The following is a 25,347-nucleotide window of genomic DNA, read 5'->3' as shown; positions in this document are numbered from 1 at the left end:
GATCGATGGGGACTTTTTAAACTTTATTTGTTATGGTATACCCTAGCTCTCCACCAAAATTTGGCTCTCCGGCAATTTTTGTTATTTGCCAAGCATTTTGATGTGTAAGTTGACCGGATTAACAGTGTCGAATCGTCATCTGGCTCCAATTGGACGAGGTGAGGGAGAAATACTAGAGATACCAGATCAAGATCCAGTGTTGGTAGAGGACCTACATGAGTTACATTCGAGCTTCAATGAATCTTCATCTACCACTACGCAAAACATGCAGCCCCAAGCAGATACGTCTATATCTCCCCCTCAACCGGCTCCGTTACTTGTTGAAGAACCCCCAGAGTGTTCTCGACGAAGTTCAACAACACCTCCTTCAGGAGCGCCTAGAAGATCTGAAAGAGTTCGTCATTTACCAGGTATTTGGAAGACTATAGTGTGGGAGAATGATGTGATATTAACCTACTTTATTCTGTGAGTGTTTGACATAAGTTAGTATCACTGCCAATTTATTTTTAAACTCATTTTGTTAGCGTTATGTACAATTATTTTATGTTGATTAAAACCTTTCATCTTAGGTTTTATTTAATCATTTCAGTTTCATTTTAAAAATGAAAGTTATTAATTTGACAGTTTTAAATTACATTGGGTTTTTAATTAATTATTGATAAAATAATCTGCACTTTTGTAACTTTTCAGTGTGTAATACTATAAAACAGATCAAAAAACCAGGTGGGTTACAGCCTCGGAGTTGATATTTTGACATTAAAATTGCATAAAATGCTTGTAAAAATACTTTTTTGTAAATTAATGTTAAGTGGCGTACATTCATCTATTGTATAACTTAACTTTGGCAACATAATTTGAAACACAGTATGTAAAGGACTTAAGAAAAAAGCGAGTTACACAATATGCCGCTTATTTTGGCGAACCACCCATAACTAAATAACTGATTAGTCAACATAGAGAAAGTGTCACTGTCATTTTGACAAACCTGCGTCAGAATTATGTTCTGTTATCTGCCTAGGGATTACAAACACTCTACGGCGCTACAATAAAACATGGCGGATACGATTCGTATCGAGTGATCCCAATACAGATAACAGAACAGAAATCTGACGCAGGTTTGTCAAAATGACAGTGATACTTTCTCTATGTTGACTAATCAGTTATTTAGTTATAATATGTTCAATTTCTTCTTAGAGATAAAATATTTTACTAGGTCCAATATGACACAAAGTCTAGACATGGGATAAAAAAGTTTATTTGAAGAAAGTTTTTTTTGTTCTTCTTAATGGCAGTACAGGCTCCTTTTTGCAATATTTTATTTAGTTATAGAGTAATTTCCACATACTAACATATTTCTCAAATTGGGCACTGTACTAGTGATGTTGAAAAAGTAACTATTCGTTACAAAGTACTCGTTACTTACGAATACCGAAAGTAACGATTACTATACAGAGAGCCAAATCGTTACTTTGATTACTTCGTACCAATCGTATTAGAGCGAGTAACAACTATTGTATCTACTTTGATTACTCTGATTATTTCGTACCAATCGTATCAGAGCGAGTAACGACTATTGTATCTACAACCAGTACACTTGATTACTTTCCATAAAAAAAAACAATCGTATGCCAGCTAGTAACGGACGGGACCAGTATTTTACGAGTGTTATCGAATATCTTTATCGGTATGAAGCGTTTTAAGGGTGTGGCGGAATACATATATAAAATACCTACCTACTGACTCAGTAGTACTGAGAAATATTCTCGATATGATTACCGGTACTCAAATACAAAAGTAACAAAAATAATCATAGTAACCAAATCATTTATCCTTTAAACAGATCGGTGAAGGTCGTTGTTATATCGGAATACCTATACAAAATACCTAGCTACTAAGAAATACGATTCTCGATATGATTACCGGTACTCAAATACAAAAGTAACAAAAGTAATCATAATAATCAAAGTAACGAATACTGTAAATGATTACTTTATACAAAAGTAACGATTTGTAATGAATACTCGAAAGTAACTATAATCAACATCATTACTCTGTACCACCATTCTTTATTATATTACGAATATGTCTGCCAAATATCTCGGCAAAATATTCAAAATTACAGCCGCAATCTTGGACCGTGTTTGTTGCTACCTGTTGATCGCTACTGTTGCCTCTTAAACCTCACTTACCTACATACAATAGTGCACCCAAAAAATGTTAACAGTTGAAGTTACAAAAAGGAAAATCGATTTTTTTTTCATATATCAAAAACTCTTAGAGATTTTTTATTGAAATTGGAGATGTGGTATTCTTATGGCAGGAACATCTTAAAAAAGACAACAGTGAAATTTGTACACCCCAGAAAAATTTTATGGGGTTTTTTCCCCTTAAATCCCCCAAACTTTTGTGTACGTTCGAATTAAACTATTATTGTGGTACCATTAGTTAAACACAATGTTTTTAGAACTTTTTTTGTCTCTTAGTATTTTTTCGATAAGCCAGTTTTTATATAGATGCAGCTTCTTTTTTAATACGTTAACATAAAATTTTTATGGGGGTTTTGTTTTTTTAAACCCCCCAAAATTCGTGTACGTTGCAATTGAAGCATTATTATTGTACCATCAGTTAAACACAGTGTTGTTAAAACTTTTTGGTCTCCTAGTATTTTTTCGAAAAGCCACCTTTTATCGAGATGTGGCTTCTTTTTTAATATGTTCCAAAATGTGCCTAAAAATGTAGATTATAAATAAATTTTCATATTATTACCAGGTCTCTATAAATATTAGTACTTAACCATATTACAGATATGTGGTGAATTTGACAAATATTCAAAGTATCTCGATAAAAATTGGATTATCGAAAAAGTACTAAGAGACAAAAAAGTTTTAAAATCAGTGTGTTTAACTAATGGTACTACAATCATAATTTAATTGGGAAGTACACAAAAGTTTGGGGGGTTTAAGGGAACATCCAACAGGGCTGTGCGGTGCTATGATGCGGTGAGGCGGTCGTATCAGGCGGCATCACAAGGGGGCGGCATAATTAGTAAAATGAAAATACATCAAAATAATCATATGGATAACAAAAGGTCTGCAAAATAGAACATTTAAAAAATATCCGATGGCTTGTGTCACTAGAGTTTAAAGAGTAACCATGCCACTTTGCAAACTTAGTTTTAAAAGTGAAAGCGTCTTCTTCTACAGAAACAACAACCTTTTTTGTATTATACAAGAACTTAAACACTTTTTTTCTGGTTCCACAAAGTGCTGTTAAGTTCTGAAAAACCATGCTTTTCAACTAACTCTAAAACCGTTAAGCGATACTAGATGGTCAAGTCGAATAGATGCATTGAAACCTTTAAGATTTCAGTTTTGTGAAATATATGATGCCGTATTCGAAATAATAGAAGTCAACAAAGATACAGAAGCTAAAGTCAAAGCATTAGCAAAAAATATTAAAAATTATAAATTTATATGCGGTAAAGTTCTTGGGTATGATATTTATTTTATTTCATATAAATTCAGTCTCGAAGATGTTGCTTCATGTAACTATGGTAGGGGAGCCAAAGCGGGGATTTTTGCAGTTACTCGAGCGCGTCAGGTTATCATATGGGGAGAAACCTGGTACCATGCAGATGTACCTCTACCATATATTGGCTTTTAACACAGAGAAGTTCGTTAAGGGGGGCCCGAAAAAAAAGCTATCCTTAAAAATACTCGAAATTGTAAGATTACAACCTCGGTTTCCTCGAAAGCGGCACCGACAAACTGCGAGCGTAACACTGCGATGAATGACGTCATAAAAAACTGTACCACGCAAAATAATTGATTTGTTAGAGGAGTCAATTTTATTTTTTTAATATTTAGGGGGGTCAGTAAAAGCTTCAGTTCAAGTTTTTGGGGTCGCCACCCTTGTCCCCCGGCCGCCATCTGGGAAAAGGGGTGCAAAGGGGTTTTACGCTGTATCTCGTAAACTACCAACCCTACAGAAAATTTAATAACACATAAAATGTAGGAAATTAAATTTTCTACAATTTTGTTTCTATCACTTTTTATCGTCAAGTGACCAACAAAAAAAAAACAAAAATAAGTGAAAGTTTTTTAAGTTTCCTTTTGGAGGTTATAACTTTTTTTCAGTTCATTTTACAATAAAATAACATATCAATTTTGTAGAGGGGTTTTCAATGAACAATTTTCACTATAAAGTTGTTTAATTTTATTTATTTATCTAGGTTTTACAGCGCTCCAAACTTGACCAGATTCTCGAATGCTCATATAGGGATGCAATAAAAACAAAACGTTATTCTGAAGCTATTTCCTTGTGGCATTTTTATGATTAATTGAAAAAGAAGGATAAAAAAATTATCAAAGAATGATACTGGATATGAGACTCAAGTGTATAGAAAACCAACACACACCAACAGATATCTCAATTACAAATCAAATCACATCAACGTTAAAAAGGGAATCATTAAATCCTTATATGATAGAGCCAAAATTACTTGTTCTAACGAAAATTCCTTTTTAGCAGAAAAACAATTGTTAACATCTGTTTTATTAAAAAATGATTATCCTTTATCATTTATAAATAAGGAATTGTCAAGATTGGATCGAATGGAACAGAACAACTTAGAACGGGATCCTACAACATTCACAAGAAATAATACGAGAAAAATATCAATACCATATATAAAAGGACTATCCGAGAAACTTAAAACAATAGGAAATAAATTCAACATTTCAACAACATTCAAAACAACAAACACATTGAGATCTATTCTATCTAAAACTAAACCTAACAATGATCAAGAAAGAACAAAGAATTGCATCAAGACCATTAGACGTTAGAATAAGTGAACATCAGTCTTATATTAAAAATAGAGAATTTGATAGATCTCAAATATGTCAACACGCATGGGATAATGAACATAGAGTTCAGTGGAGAAATTCAAGTATAGTCCTGAAAGAATCAGATAGTAAAAAGAGAAAAATCAAAGAAGCGGCTCTAATTATGCTAAATGAAACCAATTGTGTCGCAAATTCCTCGGTAGAATGCAGTAGGATGTGGTTACCCATACTGAAAGAGGAAGTCAATAGAAAGAAAATACCAAGATTAAGTCAATAATATCGAGCTAGTACATATTTTATATTTTAGTATTACTTATATATCTAGTATTATTAATATTATTTATAATTTAAACATGTTACAAGTCAGAATTTGGTATTATTTTTTGAGAGTAAATTAAATGTAAGACCAAATACTTACGATGTCGGGATAGTATCACAGGGTTTTTCCTGGTTTTCCCTTGTGATTTACTATGAAGTCTCTAACGCGAGAATTTTACTGTCGTTGCATTTGGTTGTCTTTTTAAAGACAGATCACATGCTATAATTTTTTTGTGACGGATATTCTTGAGTTGGGGATGATTTCATGTAATCGAATGAACTATCTTTCAGTAAGTCGTCCCAGGAACGCAACTCATAAATATTGGCAATATCATTTTAAAGTCTTCTACTTTAAAATGTATAATATATGTCTGAATTGCCAATATAAATGAGTCAGATTAAATAAATTATTAGAAGAATTTTTTACTTAGCAACGAGATTTTTATTTATTTTAGTAATATTTTGTATTTTGACAACGGCACCCGATTTGGGCGTCGAAACGTTAATAAAATTAATAACAAAACGTTAGGCTTAATTTTTTATTCATACAATTTATTATTACCTTAAGGCAATTCGCAAATATTTTACGGCTATCCCTACCTTTTCTGTCTTTACATGACAAATTACGTGTAGTAAAATTCACACGGGTATGGATATGTAAATATTACTAGAATGTCATTCTACTTGACAATGTCATAACTAACTTAAAGAGATGGCTTTTGAATGTTCTTGGATAACTGTTATTTTTTGTATAATTGCAAATTATTAATTCAGTTAATAAATGTGATAATTTTTTCTCTAACTATGTATTCAGTGATTGTAATAATTTATATGTACCTACAACAAAAACTAATACTCGATCGAGAAAAGAGGAAAAGTGCTTCTGCTTCTATCTTCCATAAATAATACACAATAAATAACTTTTTATAAAGTTCACGTCTTAAATCAATTTATTTATCAAATACACTATATATCAATATTATTTAATCAACAACTCAAAATATTTCCGATTCATGTCAAATATTTAAAATTGTCACTGATTGTCAGTGTCTGACTGACAATATGCTGACAATATTCTATTCGACTGAGTGCGTTGTATGACAAAGATATATTTGGAAAATATTACCACGGACATTGTGTTTATTTTTTTCCAATCCTGAAAAAACCAATAAATATTTTTGAAAAATCTAAACGCAGAATGAAAGACTAGATTATTACCGAGGACCGAAAGTCCCTTAGATTAAATAAAAAGTTTATTTTGAATGAGATATTTGAAATTAAAAATAACACTAAATTTTCTCTTAGTTTTTCACCCCTGTAACTTATTAAAATAAACATAGAAGTTCTCAGGGACTTTCGGCCCTCGCTAATAACGTAATCTTTCATTCTGCGTTTAAATTTTTCAAAAATACTTATTAGTTTTCTCAGGATTCGAAAAAAATGAATCCCCATTTGAATAGCATTGCAGCCTAAAATACGTACCCATCCTCTTAATATTCCTATGCTATGATTAAACTATTTTTGACCCTTTTCTCCACCACCCATGAGGTAGAGTCTGGAGGCGCGTTTTTTTGTGTGGTATCGCCAGTGGGCCTAATCCACGGACAACTTCTAGACAAAATAATATTATTTATTATTATAATATTGAAAAAGGTCTATCATAGTTATTATTTTTTTCATTTTTTTTTTCGATGATCAGGCTGATCAGCCTGAGAGTTAAGATCTGAATCAGTATCCGAGGTGAATTTTTGTGGTATAATGGTAGTTAGTGTTGTCGTCATTGTCGGTAATTCGTCTTCCAATTCATTTTCTTCAATTAATGTTGAAATATCCATCATGTTGCTGCAGCTTTCACCACCACAATGGAGGCACACTGCTGAACATTTGAGGGCTGCTTTTCGGCAACCGCATCCACTTCCACAGTTTCCTTTGCATCTGCAAAAGATTAATAATTTCATAAGCTCGGGGGTGCTGGAGGCTTGGAAGTTTTGATTTGTTTCCAATATTTTTCATGCTTTTTCCAGCTCCAATCTTTCGGATCACAATGTTTACCGAGCCATGACTAAATCTGGTGATACACTCGGAGACTGGAGTCTGCATCTGATGTTGGAGGAAGTGAGGAGAGATTAAATGCATTTTTTGCCACTGTCTTAGCGAATCTTTTGTATCTCAGGGTGTCCAGAGAATCGTCTTTATTTCCGCCCTATAAAGAGACGAAAAAACGTTCGCCAAAAACACTGAGTAAAGATTTTAACTATTTATAATGGGAAATAAGCCACAATATTATTAAAAATGATTTTTATTAACGTTTCGACGCCCAAATCGGGTGCCGTTGTCAAAATATAAAATACTACTAACATAAACAAAAATGTTGTTGCTTAGTAAAAAAATTCTTCTAATAATTTATTTAATTTGACTCATTTATATCGGCAATCCAGATACATATGATACATTTTAAAGTAGAAGACTTTAAAATGGTATTGCCAATATTTATGAGTTGCATTCCTGGGACGACTTTACTGAAAGATAGTTCATTCCATTACATGAAATCAACCCCAACTCAAGAATTTCCGTCACAAAAAAATCATAGCATGTGATTTGTCTTTAAAAAGACAACTACATGCAACGGTGACATTAAAATTCTCGCGTTAGAGATGATAATAACAATGAACAAGAAAGGACAAAGAATTGTATTTATAAAATACCTTGTGAATGCGAACAGTTTTATATAGGTGAAACATAAAGACCATTAAACGTTAGAATAAGTGAACATCAATCTTATATTAAAAATAGAGAATTTGATAGATCGCAAATATGTCAACACGCATGGGATAATGAACATAGAGTTCAATGGAGAGATTCAAGTATAGTCCTGAAAGAAACAGATAGTAAAAAGAGAAAAATCAAAGAAGCGGCTCTAATTATGCTAAACGAAACCAATTGTGTCGCAAATTCCTCGGTGGAATGCAGTAGGATGTGGATACCCATACTGAATGAGGAAGTCAATAGAAAGAAAATACCACAATTAGTAAGTCAATAGTCGAGTTAGTACATATTTTATATTTTAGTATTACTTCTATATCCATGTATTATTGATATTATTTATAATTTAAACAAAATTATAGTAAAGTCAGAATTTGGTATTAATTTTGAGAGTAAATTAAATGTAAGACCAAATACTTACGATGTCGGGATAGTATCACGAGGTTTTTCCTGGTTTTCCCTCGTGATTTACTATGAGATCTCTAACGCGAGAATTTTAATGTCACCGTTGCATGTAGTTGTCTTTTTAAAGACAAATCACATGCTATGATTTTTTTGTGACGGAAATTCTTGAGTTGGGGTTGATTTCATGTAATGGAATGAACTATCTTTCAGTAAAGTCGTCCCAGGAACGGAACTCATAAATATTGGCAATACCATTTTAAAGTCTTCTACTTTAAAATGTATCATATGTATCTGAATTGCCGATATAAATGAGTCAAATTAAATAAATTATTAGAAGAATTTTTTTACTAAGCAACAACATTTTTGTTTATGTTAGTAGTATTTTGTATTTTGACAACGGCACCCGATTTGGGCGTCGAAACGTTAATAAAAATCATTTTTAATAATATTGTGGCTTATTTCCCATTATAAATAGTTAAAATTGTAAAAATGCCACAAGAAAATAGCTTCAGAACAACACTGAGTAAAGATGGCTCGACTTTTTCACTGACATATAATGTTGTTCCACTAGCTAACTCAAGATGCTTCTGCAAAATTTTTATGAATTTTACTTTGCCCATGTTATACAGTGCTGACGCATCCTGAGAAGGCATGGACAAACAGCAAATTCTCTGCAATTACGTCGTCATATATAAAACTTGAAGGACAGTACAATTGTTCGGACGTACGCCCTTTTGAAGGCTTTAAGAAATACATTAGATTGGTTTCTTCCTAATGCCTAGAGCAAGACAAGGATGTCGATGTGTTCTCATATGATTGTCTCCCAATCATATGACTTTGATGCAGCAAGCGCACAACGGACGATGACAGCATCTGCATCAGATTCAGCCTGGCCGACACTAAAACCCACCTCTGATAGAGCAATCTTCAGAAGGCGTATGAAGTTAGCTTTGTTCGTTTTATTACCAAGAAATTTTTCTTGCGATAATGTTGGTACGGTGCTCTTATCAAACTATACCTCTGTCGATTGGTGCTTTTTAGTGTGACGGAAGCGCTCCCTTGACTTTGTTCCTGCGATACCAGGATTTTCGGAATAGCCATCAAATACTATACTTGTAGACAATCCATAATGTTGCACATACCGAACATACTTATCGAGAATGTTGTTAAAAGATAAATTTTTATCCCAACCCACTTTAGATGTATCAGAACCCAACAGATGTATCAGAAAACCACCATCGATAACAAAGTGGCTTCTATGACTGTTATTACAGGGTCATTCTATTGGTGTAAAGGCATTAAACAAAAATTATTTGGTACCTTTTCTCATTTCATCCTCTGGGAATAATGCCAATGGAAAAGGTGCAAAAATAGTTTACTAATAGCATAGGAATAATAAAATCATAATAAATTGTATGAATACAAAATATATAGACAGAAAAATAAGCCTAACGTTTTGTTTTTATTGTATCCCTATGAGCATTTGAGAATCTGGTTAAGTTTGGAGATCTGTGAAACCTAGATAAATAAATATTATTAAACATTATACTGGAAATTGTTACTAAGTTGAAAACCCCTCTTCAAAATTGCTATAATGTCATTTTATTGTAAAATGAACGGAAAAAGAAAGTTATAACCTCCAAAAGGAAACTTGTTACAAATTTTTCTCTTATTTTTGTTTATAACTTTTTTTGTTGGTCACTTGACGATAAAAAGTAATAGATATAAAATTGTAGAAAATTTAATTCTACATTTTATGTGTGATTAAATTTTCTGTAGGGTGATAGTTTACAAGATACTGCGCGAAAACACTTTTTTCAAGATGGCAGCCGAAGAACAAGGGTGGCGCCCCAAAAACTTGAACTTAAGCTTCTATCCCCCTACACATTCAAAAAATACAATTGACTCCTCTAAGAAATGCAACCCTAAATGTAACATTTCAATGGATTGAGATGTATAATTTGGTTTTTATTTTAGGTGCTTCACAGGATATTACAATGGAAGTTGCAGTTATCAAACCTTTCAATTCTCCCAAAGTAGATATGAAGACTGGCGAAACTTCATATGAATGTGAAATTTGTAGTAAGCAATTTACTAAACGAAGTCATTTAAAGTATCATATAAGAATTCACAGTGGTGAAAGACCTTATAAATGTGAAACTTGTAGTAAGCGTTTTACTACAAAACGATATTTAATGCTTCATAATACGAGACTTCACACTGGTGAAAGACCTTATAAATGTGAAATTTGTAGTAAGCAGTACATTGACATGTGTAGTTTCAATTATCATATGAAAGTTCACACTGGTGAAAGACCTTATGAATGTGAAATTTGTAGTAAGTTGTTTACTCTAAAATGTCAATTAAAGATGCATATGAGAATTCACACTGGTGAAACACCATATAAATGTGAAATTTGTAGTAAGTTATTTACTCTAAAATGTCAATTAAAGATGCATATGAGAATTCACACTGGTGAAACACCATATAAATGTGAAATTTGTAGTAAGCAGTTTACTACTAAATTTAATTTAAATGATCATATTATGAGAATTCACAGTGGTGAAAGACCTTATAAATGTGAAATTTGTAGCAAGCAGTTCACTAAACTAAGTAATTTAAAGTATCATATGAGAATTCACACTGGTGAAACACCTTACAAATGTGAAATTTGTAGTGACCAGTTTGCTACAAAGTATAGGTTAAATGATCATATGAGAATTCACAATGGTGAAACACCTTATAAATGTGAAATTTGCAATAAACAGTTTACTACAAAATATATTTTAAATGGTCATATTATGAGAATTCATAATGGTGAAACACCTTATAAATGTGAAATTTGCAGTAAGCAGTTTACTACAAAAAGTAATTTAAATGCTCATATAATAATTCACACTAATGAAAAACCTTATAAATGTGAAATATGCTTTAAAAAGTTTTCTCAAAAAACTGTTTTAAATAAACATATGGCAGTTCACACTGGTGAAAAACCTTTTAAATGTGAAATTTGTAGTAACCAGTTTGCTTCAAAATATAGTTTAAATGATCATATGAAAATTCACACTGGTGAAAATCTATATAAATGTGAAATTTGTAGTAAGCTGTTTACTAAACTACGTAATTTAAATGATCATATGAGAATTCACACTGTTGAAACACCTTATAAATGCGAAATTTGTAATAAACAGTTTACTACAAAATATATTTTAAATGGTCATATTATGAGAATTCATAATGGTGAAACACCTTATAAATGTGAAATTTGCAATAAACAGTTTACTACAAAATATATTTTAAATGGTCATATTATGAGAATTCATAATGGTGAAACACCTTATAAATGTGAAATATGCAGTAAGCAGTTTACTACAAAAAGTAATTTAAATAGGCATAAAATAATTCACACTAATGAAAAACCTTAAAATATACTTAAAACAACCAATAATTAAAAAAAAAATATGAATCGTCCAGAATTGGAACCCGCGACCTTCCCATCTCTAACCCAACGCTCTACTAACTACGCCAGCGAGCTTCTTGAAGTGACACGTAAGTTTCGGATATAATTACACAACACGGTGACAAATAGACATATAAAAATGTTATACCAACATAATATTTTATTATCTTACTACAGAGAAAGACAAATCCAAAAATTATAATAAATAATACATTTACTAAAAACACTAATATATTCTTTTAATGACTTATTTGCGCTGATACAGATACATACATACCTATCTTGAAAGATTAGCGATGAACTACATATTGTCTGTGCGCATGCGCGCAGATTTATGAAATTTTACTCTCAATCGCGCCTAAAGAAGAATAACTTCAAAAATCAATAAATGTTTGACGTCTGTCAATGGATTTTACACGTGATTTGTGTAAGGGTGATTCGCCAAAATAGACGGCAATTTCGAGGTAGAGAAATTTAATTTAAAACATGGTTTAGAATTAGTTCATTTTAAAATATTTTTTATAAAATGAGCTATTCAACTTACCCATGATACCAGCAGAGATAATTTTTAAATATTTTCCGAAAAACGGAAATGTGACTTCGGAGTTGACTAAGTGTCCACGGTATTGACGTAATTCTCTGTTAATTGAAATTTATGATCGTAACAATTAAATAAAAATTGGTATGTAATAAAACTATACAAAACACTTCCATTTTGATATAAACTACATGAAAAACATTTAAAATAGGTAAAATATCAATTGCGTCGGAGTTGATTTAGACCGGCCTTCGTGTTGACAAACTTTCCAATATGTAGCCGTGTCTTCTCCGTTAAATTTCAAAAATCTAATCTGCTTTTGAACACAATCTTGGAATTTCCTTTCTATACATTCTTCTGTCTTTTCTCCTTTTTCTCCATGTCAACATAATGATTTGTTATCCGCTTCCACACATGAGCTCCATGTTTTCACATAATGAGCCTACATAGACAGATGTCTCTTTTATCAAAATTAGAAGAAGAATTACTTTTTTATTATTACTTTTTTTCATAGAACCTTTATTTAACGATTTTGAGGCCTTCATTTTTCCGTCATACTCCAGTATATACGAGCCATTTTCTATAAAAAGAAGATAATTGCCAAACCGACCGAAATATCTTGAGAGCTTACTCAGTAACCCTTTTCCTGTATCAGACTAAATTTAAATTGTATTTTTTGAGTTTAAGAATGACCACTCACACACTTTCAACAACTCCGAGGCACGTTCGTCAACTCCGAGGCACAACTGGGCTTCGGAGTTAATGATTTCATACATTTTTAATTCAACTTTCTACAAATATGTTTTTGGGTTACAAAAGTACATAGTTGTACCTTTGGGGGGTCATGCACGACAACTTTGCTTAAGGTCATCATATTATGATCAAATGCATAGTCATAAGATACATACTTACAGACATTCATTTTTGTTTTATAAAAATGGCCAATATTTAGATGGCTATTAAAAAGTAACGGTTAGTGACAGAAAAGTGAAAATTTAGGGTTGTATGTATATTGTGGTAATACATCATATAAAATTAGAAAAAAGCAGTTTGTGCAAAAAAATTAAAAAATGCAGGGGAACAACCCCATTTTTCACTTAGGTTGGTCGTACTAATTCAGAAACCTTCCCGGGTTCATGCACAACAACTTTGCTTAAGGTCATCATATAATCAAATGCATAAATACAAACATTCACTTTTATAAATATATAGAGATAATTTATTTTTTATTTTAGGTGCTCCACAGAATAGTACAATGGAAGTTGCAACTACCAAACCGTTCAATTCTCACAAAGTAGATTTGAAAACATGTACTGGTGCCAGACCATATGAATGTGAAATTTGTAGTAAGCAATTTACTAATCGAAGTCATTTAAAGTATCATAATTTGAGAATTCACACTGGTGAAACAACTTATAAATGTGAAATTTGTAGTAAGCTGTTTACTACAAAAGGTACTTTAAAGATACACATGAGAATTCACACTGGTGGAACACCTTATAAATGTGAAATTTGTAGTAAGCGTTTTACTAGTATAAGTCATTTAAATACGCATAAAATGGTTCACACTAGTGAAAAACCTTATAAATGTGAAATTTGTAATAATCTGTTTACTTCAAAAAGTAATTTAAAGGTGCATATGAGAATTCACACTGGTGAAATGCCTTATAACTGTGAAATTTGTAGTAAGCAGTTTAGGCAACTAAAAGCTGTAAATTATCACATAAAAGTTCACACTGGTGAAAAACCTTATAAATGTGAAATTTGTAGTAAGCCGTTTACTTCAAAAGATGGTTTAAAGATACACATGAGAATTCACACTGGTGGAACACCTTATAAATGTGAAATTTGTAGTAAGCGTTTTACTACAAAACGTTATTTAAAGCATCATAATATGAGACTTCACACTGGTGAAAGACCTTATAAATGTGAAATTTGTAGTAAGCAGTACATTGACATGAGTAGTTTCAGTTATCATATGAAAGTTCACACTGATGAAAGACCTTATGAATGTGAAATTTGTAGTAAGCAATTTACTAAACGAAGTCATTTAAAGGATCATATGAGAATTCACACTGGTGAAACACCATTTAAATGTGATATTTGTAGTAAGCTGTTTTCTACAAAAGGTAATCTAAATAAGCATACGAAAATTCACTCTGGTGAAACACCTTATAAATGTGAAATTTGTAGTAAGCTGTTTACTACAAAAGGTACTTTAAAGATACACATGAGAATTCACACTGGTGGAACACCTTATAAATGTGAAATTTGTGATAAGCTGTTTTCTACAAAATATAGTTTAAATAATCATATGAGAATTCACATTGGTGAATCACCTTATAAATGTGAAGTTTGTAGTAAGCTATTTACTCTACGAAACCGTTTAAAGCGGCATATGAGAATTCACACTGGTGAAAAACGTTATAAATGTGAAATTTGTAGTAAGCAGTTTACTACTAAATTTAGTTTAAATGATCATATTATGAGAATCCACACTGGTGAAAGACCTTATAAATGTGAAATTTGTAGCAAGCAGTTCACTAAACAAAGTAATTTAAAGTATCATATGAGAATTCACACTGGTGAAACACCTTACAAATGTGAAATTTGTAGTGACCAGTTTTCTACAAAGTATAGGTTAAATGATCATATGAGAATTCACACTGGTGAAACACCTTATGAATGTAAAATTTGTAATAAACAGTTTACTACAAAATATATTTTAAATGGTCATATTATGAGAATTCATAATGGTGAAACACCCTATAAATGTGAAATTTGTAGTAAGCAGTTTACTACAAAAAGTAATTTAAATACTCATAAAAGAATTCACACTAATGTAAAACCTTATAAATGTGAAATATGCTTTAAAAAGTTTTCTCAAAAAACTGTTTTAAATAAACATAATATGGCAGTTCACAGTGGTGAAAAACCTTATAAATGTGAAATTTGTAGTAAGCTGTTCACTTCAAAAAGTAATTTAAATACTCATAAAAGATTTCACACTGGTGAAAAACCTTATAAATGTGAAATTTGTAGTAAGCTGTTTACTAGAAAAGGTCATTTAAAGCATCATATGATACTTCACAGTGGGGAAAAAACCTTATGAATGTAAAATTTGTAGTAAGCTGTTTACTAAACTACGTAATTTAAATGATCATATGAGAATTCACTATAGATAAAGAATATACAATGAGCTGGAATAAGTGTTACCCCCTTATTAACTTATTTATTTTTTGTACATAAGCAAAACGGTCGGACAGGTCGATTTTTAAAATAATCAAAGTATATTATAGCATCAATGTTTCGAACTTTACGCGATCCCTCTTCAGGAGACAGGCATAACTTTGATTTTTTTTTAAATGGAAAAGTACATCATGTGACACCTCATTAAAAAGCTTTTGAAATACTGATTATAATAATGTATAATACTTTAATCCTTTTTGAGAGCGTAGGTACGAAATTTAGGTCGAACTCGTTTTAAACGCATTAATTTTTTTTCGAATCAAGAGAAAACTAATAAGTATTTTTGAAAAATTTAAACGCAGAATGATAGATTTCGTTATTACCGAGGGCTGACAGTCCCTACGAATAAACAAAAAGTTTCTTTTTAATGATTATTATTGAAATTAAAAATCAAACTAAATTTTCTCTTTTTTCACCTCTGTGACTTATTAAAATTAAACAATATAGGACTTCTCAGGGACTTTCGACCATCGAGAATAATGTAATATTTTATTCTGCGTTTAAGTTTTTCAAAAATATTTATTAGTTTTTCAGGATGCGAAAAAAATGATTGCATTTAAAAAGAATTCGACCGAAATTTTGCGCCTACGCTCTCAAACATTTTAAAGCTTAATTCATATAATTTCAAACATAGTTTATCAAATTACATTGTCTTTTTATATTAAAAAGTTATACCCGTTTTAAGTTACAATTTTAGGAGTTTAGTTATTAATAGAGTGTAAGAAACACAACAATAATAATAGTCTGGGCTGATTATCGGAGAATAGGCCATTTTTGGGAAAAGTTATTTACCAGCAATTTTATTGCTGGAATCGAATTACAAGATCCTATATATTAATAATATAGGTATGCAAAGTCCTCAGATAGTGTGCTACTTTTTTTATAAACAAAATGGCGCACGAAAATCGTGTTTTTTTCAATTATTGCCCTATAACTCCGAAGATTTTAACTTTACAACAAAAACACCCAAATAAAAATTCACCGTGATTAAATTCTGCATAGAGACGTATTTTCCCGATCTGCTCCGACGAAAATTTTCCTCGGAAAATGCGGGTTTTCCCAACAAAATCTTTAATTTTCAAATAAAGTTTTGGATAAGTAATTATCTACCAATAATTAAATAATTTGGTGACTTAAAACCCTTCTTGGTTTAGATTATAGTTCCAGAAGCTGGTAAAAATTAAACGAATATTTTAGCAACAATTCAATTGTTAATTAATAATTTACGGTCGCAATAATAACCAAAATAATTATGATACACTGATCAAACATTGAAATCTTATAAAGATGAGATGCCTATTTAACATTTTGTCGACAAAATATAAATGTTTTATTTTTTTTGGCATAATCTTTAAATGTTTAAAAAAAATAGTTATAAACAAATTAACGTTTCTCAGAAAGTTTTTATTATATTATAATTTTAAAAAATATCAGGCCTACTTTTGCGCTAAAAATTACAAAAAAAAAGTATTTTTAATCTTTGATTAAAATATAACCATTGTACTAATTTTTGACATTCTTTGTGAGTAATTAGATTGTACCATAGACTCACTTTTAAACTTTGAAACAATTAAAACAAATTATAAACAACGGAGATATCGTATATTTACTTTGCTGTTTCATAACTTTTTTGCAAATGGTTGGAAATTTTTTAAAGCATTCATTTTCAAGACCTATGAAATATGCATTTTAAGTATTTTTTTTAAATTAGAATATAATAAACAATTTCTGAGAAATGTTAATTTGTTTATAACAATTTTTTTAAACATTTAAAGATTATGCAAAATAATGAAAAAATTATATTTTGTCGACAAAATATTAAATAGGCATCACGCCTTTATAATCTTTCTAAGTTTGATTATTGTCTCATGATTATTTTGGTTGTTATTGCGACTGTTAATTATTGTTAATTAAAAATTGAATTGTTACTAAAATTTTCGTTTTATTTTCACCGGCTTCTGAATTTATAATCTATACCAAGAAAGCTTTTATTTCACCAAGCTATATAATTATTGATAAATATTTATTGGCCCAAAAAATTTATTTGAAAATTCGAGATTTTGTTGGGAAAACCCACATTTTCCGAGGAAAATTTTCGTCGGAGCAAATCGGGAAAAACATGTCTCTGTCTCTATGTAGAATTAAATTGGGGTGAATTTTTATTAAAATTAAAACGGTGTAAAGTTAAAATTTTCGGAGTTACAGAGCAATAATTGAAAAAAAATACGATTTGTCGGAGCCATTTTGTTTATAAAAAAAGTAGCACACTATCTGCGGACTTTGCATACCTATATTAATGATATAATATAGGATCTTATGATTCGATTCCAGCAATAAAATAGCTGGTAAATAACCTTTCTTTGTACTTTACTAATTAGACCAGCGTATTATAACTATTTTTTTTTAATTTAAAGATTATGCAAAAAAAAAGAAAAATTTATATTTTGTCGATAAAATATTAAATAAGCATCTCATCTTTATAATCTTTATAAGTTTGATCAATGTATCATGATTATTTTGGTTATTATTGCGATCGTAAATTGTTAAGTAACAATTAAATTATTGCTAAAATATTCGTTTAATTTTCACCGGCTTCTTGAATTACAATCTATACCAAGAAAGCTTTGATGGTGGCGTAAAAACTCAAAAGGCTTACGTATGTTTGTTTGTTTGTCTAAGTACGAAAGCCATACATCTTGAATTAGCCTCCTCGCTCTCTACAGATTGTTTCTTAGCCGCTTTCAAAAGATTTTTATCTCGTCGTGGAAATTGTAAGGTTTTATATTCGGATAATGGCACAAATTTTGTGGGTGCCAAGAGAGTCCTCGATGAAATATATCAATTAACTACTTCAAAAATTTATAAAGATGCATTCCAACAGGAACTTAATAATACCAAAATTTCTTGGAAAATGAACGTACCTTATGGCAGTCACTTCGGTGGTATTTGGGAAAGCAATATAAAAAGTGTAAAACTTCATTTAAATAGAGTTGTGGGGAATCAAATCCTTACTTACGAAGAATTTTTAACTGTTCTGACACAAATCGAGTGTCTTTTGAATTCGCGTCCTCTGTGTTCAAAGTAACGACCCTGAAAATCCAGTCGCGCTGACTCCATCGCATTTTTTATGTACAGAACCTTTAATGTCATTACCCTCGATGGATATTGATCTTGATAAAAATATGAGTACTTTGAAAAGATATAAATTACTAGATTGCACTGTTCAACATTATTGGAAAAGATGGCATTCAGAATATTTGTCTTCTATGCAGTCTCGTTTAAAATGGAACACTAACTCGAATCCTCCCAAAGAGGGAATGGTAGTTATAATAAAAAATGAAATTATCCCACCTTTACAGTGGCCTCTGGCAGTCATAGAGACTTTGTATCCTGGAAAAGATGGGATTGTTCGAATTGTAAAAGTGCGAACCAAGCACGGTAGTTACATGCGCCCAGTCGTTAAACTGTGTCCTCTACCCAGTCAATAAACTGGAGAGGATTTTTTTTTAAATTTTATTTGATAGTTAAAATTTTAGTTTAGGGTGATGGGTTCATGTGCAGACTTAGCATATTAAAATTAAATTAGTTTTCGTTGATTTTTCGTTATTTTTCGTTTATTTTAAAAATAAACTCGGGGGGCAGGATGTTTTGGCCTCATTAATTTAAATTTCATTCGAAGTACCTGGCCTATTTACTGGCCCAGATACTGTACTATTTTTTTTGTTTTCTCCTTAATTACCTTTCGTTAGTAGTAAGTAGTTGTATCGTCAGTTAGTAAGAACAAATTGAATTGTTAAGTCGTTTCCTGTAGTTATCAAGTGTCGCCAAAAAACGTCGGTTTCAGTTATAGTAAAAAATCAATTAACCCTTTCTCCCTCCTTCCTTCACCTTACTAATAACTGAAGACTTCTCGCCTACCAGTTAAAATAAGGTAAGAATTTTTTGTTGTTATTTCCCTACAGTCCGCTTTGAATTTGATTGCGTAATGGACCAGTCTTCGCGTAATCGCCACCCCATAAGTTTGGTATACTTATACATATATATTTGGGGGCCACCCAATAATTGAAAAAAATACGATTTGTCGGCGCCATTTTGTTTATAAAAAAAGTAGCGGTCTCTAAAAGTAGTAGTATCTGCGGACTTTGCATACCTATATTATTAATATACAGTGCTAGTCAAAAGTCCGTACCCCCCCTCTTATCTTTTGAACGGTTTTACCTATAATAGTGAAATTTGGATGGAGGAAATTAACTGACGTAAGCTTCTTAACTAGTTATGACAGGTGACGTAATAGTGACAGATGACGTTACAGAGCCACTGTGACCGATAATTTTAAATGGGACCTTATGGCAAGTGATACCTCGTTTGAAAGGTATTCAAAATACCTACTCAGCCATACTATTTTTTTTGTGTTTTAGTTGATTTTGATTTTGGTGAATAAATTAAATAAATATAATATTGTAGCTTCGCATTTAATGAATAAAAATTCAAATGTACGCCTATGGTTTTTTTGTCAAAAAAGTTGACGTTTTTCGATTCTCTAGTAGTTTTTAAGTCAACGTCAACCTTTTTGACAAGTAATCATAGGCGGAATTTTGAATTTTGAATTAATTAAATGAAACTACAATTTTATATTTATTTCATTAATTCGTCAAAATTAGCTTAAACTTAAACAATATTAGTATGACTGAATAGGTATTTTCAATACCTTTCAAACGAGGTGTCACTTGCCATAAGGTCCCATTTAAAATTATCTGTCACAGTGGCGCTGTAAAGTCATCTGTCACTATTACGTCACCTGTCATGACTAGTTAAGAAGCTTACGTCCGTTTATTTCCTATCTCCAAATTTCACTATTATAGGTATAACCGTTCAAAAGATACGAGGGGGGGTACGGACTTTTGACTAGCACTGTATAGGATATTATAATTCGATTCCAGCAATAAAATTGCTGGTGAATAACTTTTATCGCCAACCGTCACTAAAGTCATTCAATATTGTACTCATTTGCCCTCGTTTGCGGCAGTAAAGTAACACTTTATTGTACTGAAAGAAGAATTTTACTTTACCTGTCGCGATTAATCGAGATTGAATGTAAGTGGTCGATAGCAGTAATCGTTTATTTATTTGAGTTAACTTACAATTTATTTACTTTAAATATTAAAAAAACGGTACAACAATTTACATCGTTAATTAAATTTATGTCAAAAAGTGAAATGCTGTAATATTTTGTAATTATATTCATATAAAATCAATCAAAACTTTACCGATTTAGTAATTATTCAATATTAATAACTATCGATTAACCTTCGGAGTACGGAGATTATTTGACTTACTTAGATTACGATGATGGGTCAAGCGTGGCCCATTCTCATTTTATTTATAAGGATGTTTTAGATAGTCAGTATTATTAAACAATATGTTTAGTTCAACAAAAAACAAACAAACATAACTATAATCCTAAATTATTGTATTTAAATTTTTTTAGGATGGTTCCCCATGGGCATATACTAGTTCGCTCCGGCGGCCAGATTTTAATACCTTACAGAAAACGGGCATAGGTAAATTTGCTCCGGTCATATATTTAAATACGTATACCCGTAAACAGAGACGGCTGCGATTTACGTGTACCTACAAACATATTGAAAATATTCTTCGAAATCAGAATACCGGGTCAGGACTGACCCGGTATCATATATGTTACGTAGAGGAAAAACTGTAATTTGAATGTTCACGAATTATATACGAAAAAATAGATTGAAGCAAATAAGGAGAACTTACGATCAATCGGATTTGTAAAAAAATTATTTCATAAAATTTTAAGAAATAAGTGAATTTCGGGTCACGCTTGACCCAGTCTTCGTACTCCGAAGGTTAAAAATCGAAAGCGGCCATCATGCAAAAGTCATCTGTCATTCCTGTCATGAAAGTTTTATTACGTCTAAAATTTTAAAAATTGTAAATTGTACAATATCAAATTGTTGGCGATAAAATTTTGTATGCACCACATCAGTAAAGACTCTTTATCAAACTCATCTGTTATTCGCCTCGCTCGCTCTGCTCATAATATCAGACTCGTTCGATAAAAAGTAACTTTACTGACTTGGTACATAAATAACTATTCCATGAATTTTGCTAATTAGCCCAGAGTATAAGAACTAACCATAACCTTGCAACTAACCCCACATCTATTTTAAAAGATGACTGTAATCCGGTAAACTTTTTGAAGAATGTAGGTTTATTTTATCAGTTGTAATTGTAATGTAAATACAGGGTGAGGCAAATAAAGGGCCTATTAGAAATATCTCGAGAACTAAAGGCAACAGAATAAAGGGGTTTTGAAGGATGATCTATTAAATGAAAATATTTTCATCTTTATAACTTCTTTTTTTTTAATGGGACATCTTGTATATTTTTACATTTTTGGATTCTCTTTGATGTCTTCTTTCTTAAAATATGAGGTTTTGTAATATTATGTAGGGTATTTTAAAAGATAATTACGTTCTTTTATTAATTTCGTAGCAAAATTAACACCCTGTAGAATTGTAGTAGCTTGACATCTAAAACACTACTTACGTTCAAATGATTTTTAATATACTCTACTATTGTTAAGAATTTTTAATTTTAGTATACAGGGCTGGTCGAAACTCGGAATGAGTATTTTCTGAGTTTTCTTAAATAGAACACCCTGTATTTTAGTATTGTAATGAAATGATATTTTATGGTACTTTTTTATTTCTTTAGCATTCCCTATACCTAACTGCTTTAATTTGTGCTTAATTGTTAATCGCACCAACAATCTTAACTACGTAGGTATTTTGATAGATAAACCATTATTGGTAATTTTAAGGACCAGTCTGGATTAATATGTATATATTTCTGAAAAATTATTTGGGATTGAGTATTTTCACGGCCAACCTAATAAAATTTTACGTATTTTTTGGTGCAATTAATGTTTAGCTTGAATCACCAATAACTCACAAATTAAAGCAGTTAGGTATAGGGAATGCTTAAGAAATAAAAAAGTACCATATGGGCCATTCCACGAACATACGCCTGTTTTGGATTATTTCGACAACAAATATTTTACTGTGCAACATAAGAAGTACGAAAGTAAATGGTGCTAATAATGATTCCAATAAACAACTATGTAATTTGCAATTTACTTTTGTTCTTCTTATTTTGCACAGTAAAATATTCGTTATCGAAGTAATCCAAAACAAGCGTATGTTCGTGGAATAGGGTATAAAATATCATTTCACTACAATACTAAAATACAGGGTGTTCCATTTAAGAAAACTCAAAAAATACTCATTCTGAGTTTCGACCAACCCTGTATACTAAAATTAAAAATTTAGCTATACTAATGATTCTTAACAATAGTAGAGTATATTAAAAATCATTTGAACGTAAGTAGAGTTTTAGATGTCAAACTACTACAATTCTACAGGGTGTTAATTTTGCTACGAAATTAATAAAAAAACGTAATTATCTTTTAAAATACCCTGTATAATATTACAAAACCTCATATTTTAAGAAATAAGACATCGAAGAGAATCCAAAAATGTAAAAATATACAGGGTGTCCCATTTAAAAGAACGAAGTTATAAGCAACTTCCGGTTAACCGGAAGTTGCAAAGAGATGAAAATATTTTCATTTAATAGATCATCCTTCAAAACCCCTTTATTCCAATTTTCATGATTCTGTTGCCTTTAGTTCTCGAGATATTTCTAATAGGCCAGTTATCTGCCCCACCCTACATACATTTGTAGAGTGATGTAAGTTATGTCGCTGATAACTGTTAGTTTTAATGCGAATAAATAAAAATAAATAAAGTGTAATATACCTATAGTAGTTTTCTTTTTGCTCTATTTCTCTATAAAATCTTTTTTTTTCAAATTTGAAATTTTTCTTATATTACACTTTCCCGTGAATTTCTTTTACCAATTTTATCGCATCATAACCCTGGATAGGTCTTAGATGGGATTTGTCTAGTTAAACTGGCTATATCCTTCCATTCAGATCTCTCTTGTCCCCTTCTCCTCCATTGTCTTATATTCATGGTTTTCAGGTCGTCTTCCACGTCATCCAACCATCTCTTCCTGGGCCTTCCTTTTTTTCGCCTTCCTACCGACTTCCACTGTAACATCTTCTTTGTCGTTTTCATGTCTTCTTGTCCCTGAACATGTTCCAGCCATGACAGTCTTTGACTTTTCACAAATCTTACATTATAATCAGGGGCGGCCCGTCGGGGTAGGCAAGGTAGGCGCCGCCTACCCTCTTCAAATGTAGTACAATAATATAAATTATTAATATAAATTACTTATTTCAAAATTGTAATTTATAAATTTTGACACAATACCTACAATAAAATAGCAAAAATTATCCAAATTATTTTTAAAAATATCCAAAAAATTTTCTCCGCAGTTATAATTATTGTACGCTCCTTGTAGTATCAGTAGTACTGTATAAGATTCTATATTCTTCCTTGGTCAGGCACTTGGAAACGTAGCCTGAAATAGAACGACGCTAACACCGAATTGACGTGAGATCTCTCTCTGTTTACGCGAACTAAAGACCTGCTGCAGGTCTGCTGCTAGCGACCGTATTCCACGATTTTGAAAGGGCGGATAGGCACAGAGTCTTATAGCCGGACCTACAAAATTTTATCAGTTGCTTCTCTTGTGTCTTGTGAAACTGTTTTAAATAATTGTTTCTTGATTTTGGCTGTTATTAGTAGGTTAAGTATTGAATAAAACTAGGTAGGACAATTTAAATTTGTTTATGAAAACTGAATAATAAACAGGTAAATTTGAGATCGGTCTATTGAAGGGCATTTTAATTTTTTTATTAATTTAGTAATAATTCACTAACGACAAATAAATCTGTGAATAGTTATTTGTCAGTCGTCCATTATATTTTTATTGTGTTTCAATACAATTTGGATAATTTAAAGTTAAACTAACGAATTGTGTTATTAGATTATATAGATAATTAAAAATTTAAAGCGAGGTTAATTGTTAACTTATCAATTTATTCGAAGAGTAAATTATTATTTGATACATAAATAAAATAAGTAATATTTGACGTTGTTGAAACGTAGGTGTGTTAGTTTTATTGGTGGAAAAACTTTAGTCATCGAATATGAATATTTTAAACGATGTAATATGCAGTTTGATCGAGGCGCCTTTTTCAAGGCGCCAAAATCAAGAAAGATCAGAAATTATTTCAATGGGCCGGCCTTTACCAAATTTAACAATTTTATCCACAGATAAGACAAAAGACAATCGACCATTTTCGAGATCGTTTAAAACAATATGGTATGAAAATCATAAATGGCTAAGCGGAAGTTATTTTAAAAATTCACTTTTCTGTTGGCCTTGTCTGTTGCTCTCAAATTTGAAGCAAAATGTTTGGGTGAGTCAGGGATATTCAGATTTGAAAAATTTATCAGCTAGTGTGAAAAAACATGAATCTTCGAAAGAACATTTAAACAATTGCTTAGGTTTAAAACGGTTAGAAAAAAATAAACAAACTATTGACAGTGCTTTAGCTGGACATATTTCTATCTAATAAAATATATAATGAAGAAGTTGAAAAAGATTGAAGAAGTTGAAGAAATTGATGTTACAATTCTGTTAGCAAAACAAGAACTTGCATTTCGCGGTCGTGATGAGAGCCATAATTCTTCAAACATGGGTAATTTTAAAGAAACTTTTAATTTAGTAGTTAAACGCGATCAGGAAATCCAGGATCATGTTAAAAA

At 31.1% G+C, this 25,347-nt stretch overlaps 1 protein-coding gene across 2 annotated transcripts in view; it reads left to right on the top strand.

Moving 5' to 3' along the window:
- Positions 1-20,285, top strand: part of LOC126887351 (zinc finger protein 62 homolog) — a 56,692-nt gene extending 36,407 nt beyond the window's left edge. Inside the window, exons 2-3 of one of the 2 annotated variants that reach the window (XM_050654805.1) lie at positions 10,311-10,415; positions 13,567-20,285. In XM_050654805.1, coding sequence (XP_050510762.1) covers positions 10,311-10,415; positions 13,567-15,443 — 1,982 coding nt within the window. In that variant the 3' untranslated portion in view covers positions 15,444-20,285. The remainder of the gene's footprint in view (positions 1-10,310; positions 10,416-13,566) is intronic. The other variant, XM_050654806.1, reaches the window with a different exon arrangement.
- Positions 20,286-25,347: the final 5,062 nt, after the last annotated feature.

Source organism: Diabrotica virgifera, chromosome 6 (assembly GCF_917563875.1).
Source record: "Diabrotica virgifera virgifera chromosome 6, PGI_DIABVI_V3a".
Lineage (NCBI taxonomy): Eukaryota > Metazoa > Arthropoda > Insecta > Coleoptera > Chrysomelidae > Diabrotica > Diabrotica virgifera.
This window is presented reverse-complemented; position numbering and strand designations above follow the sequence as displayed.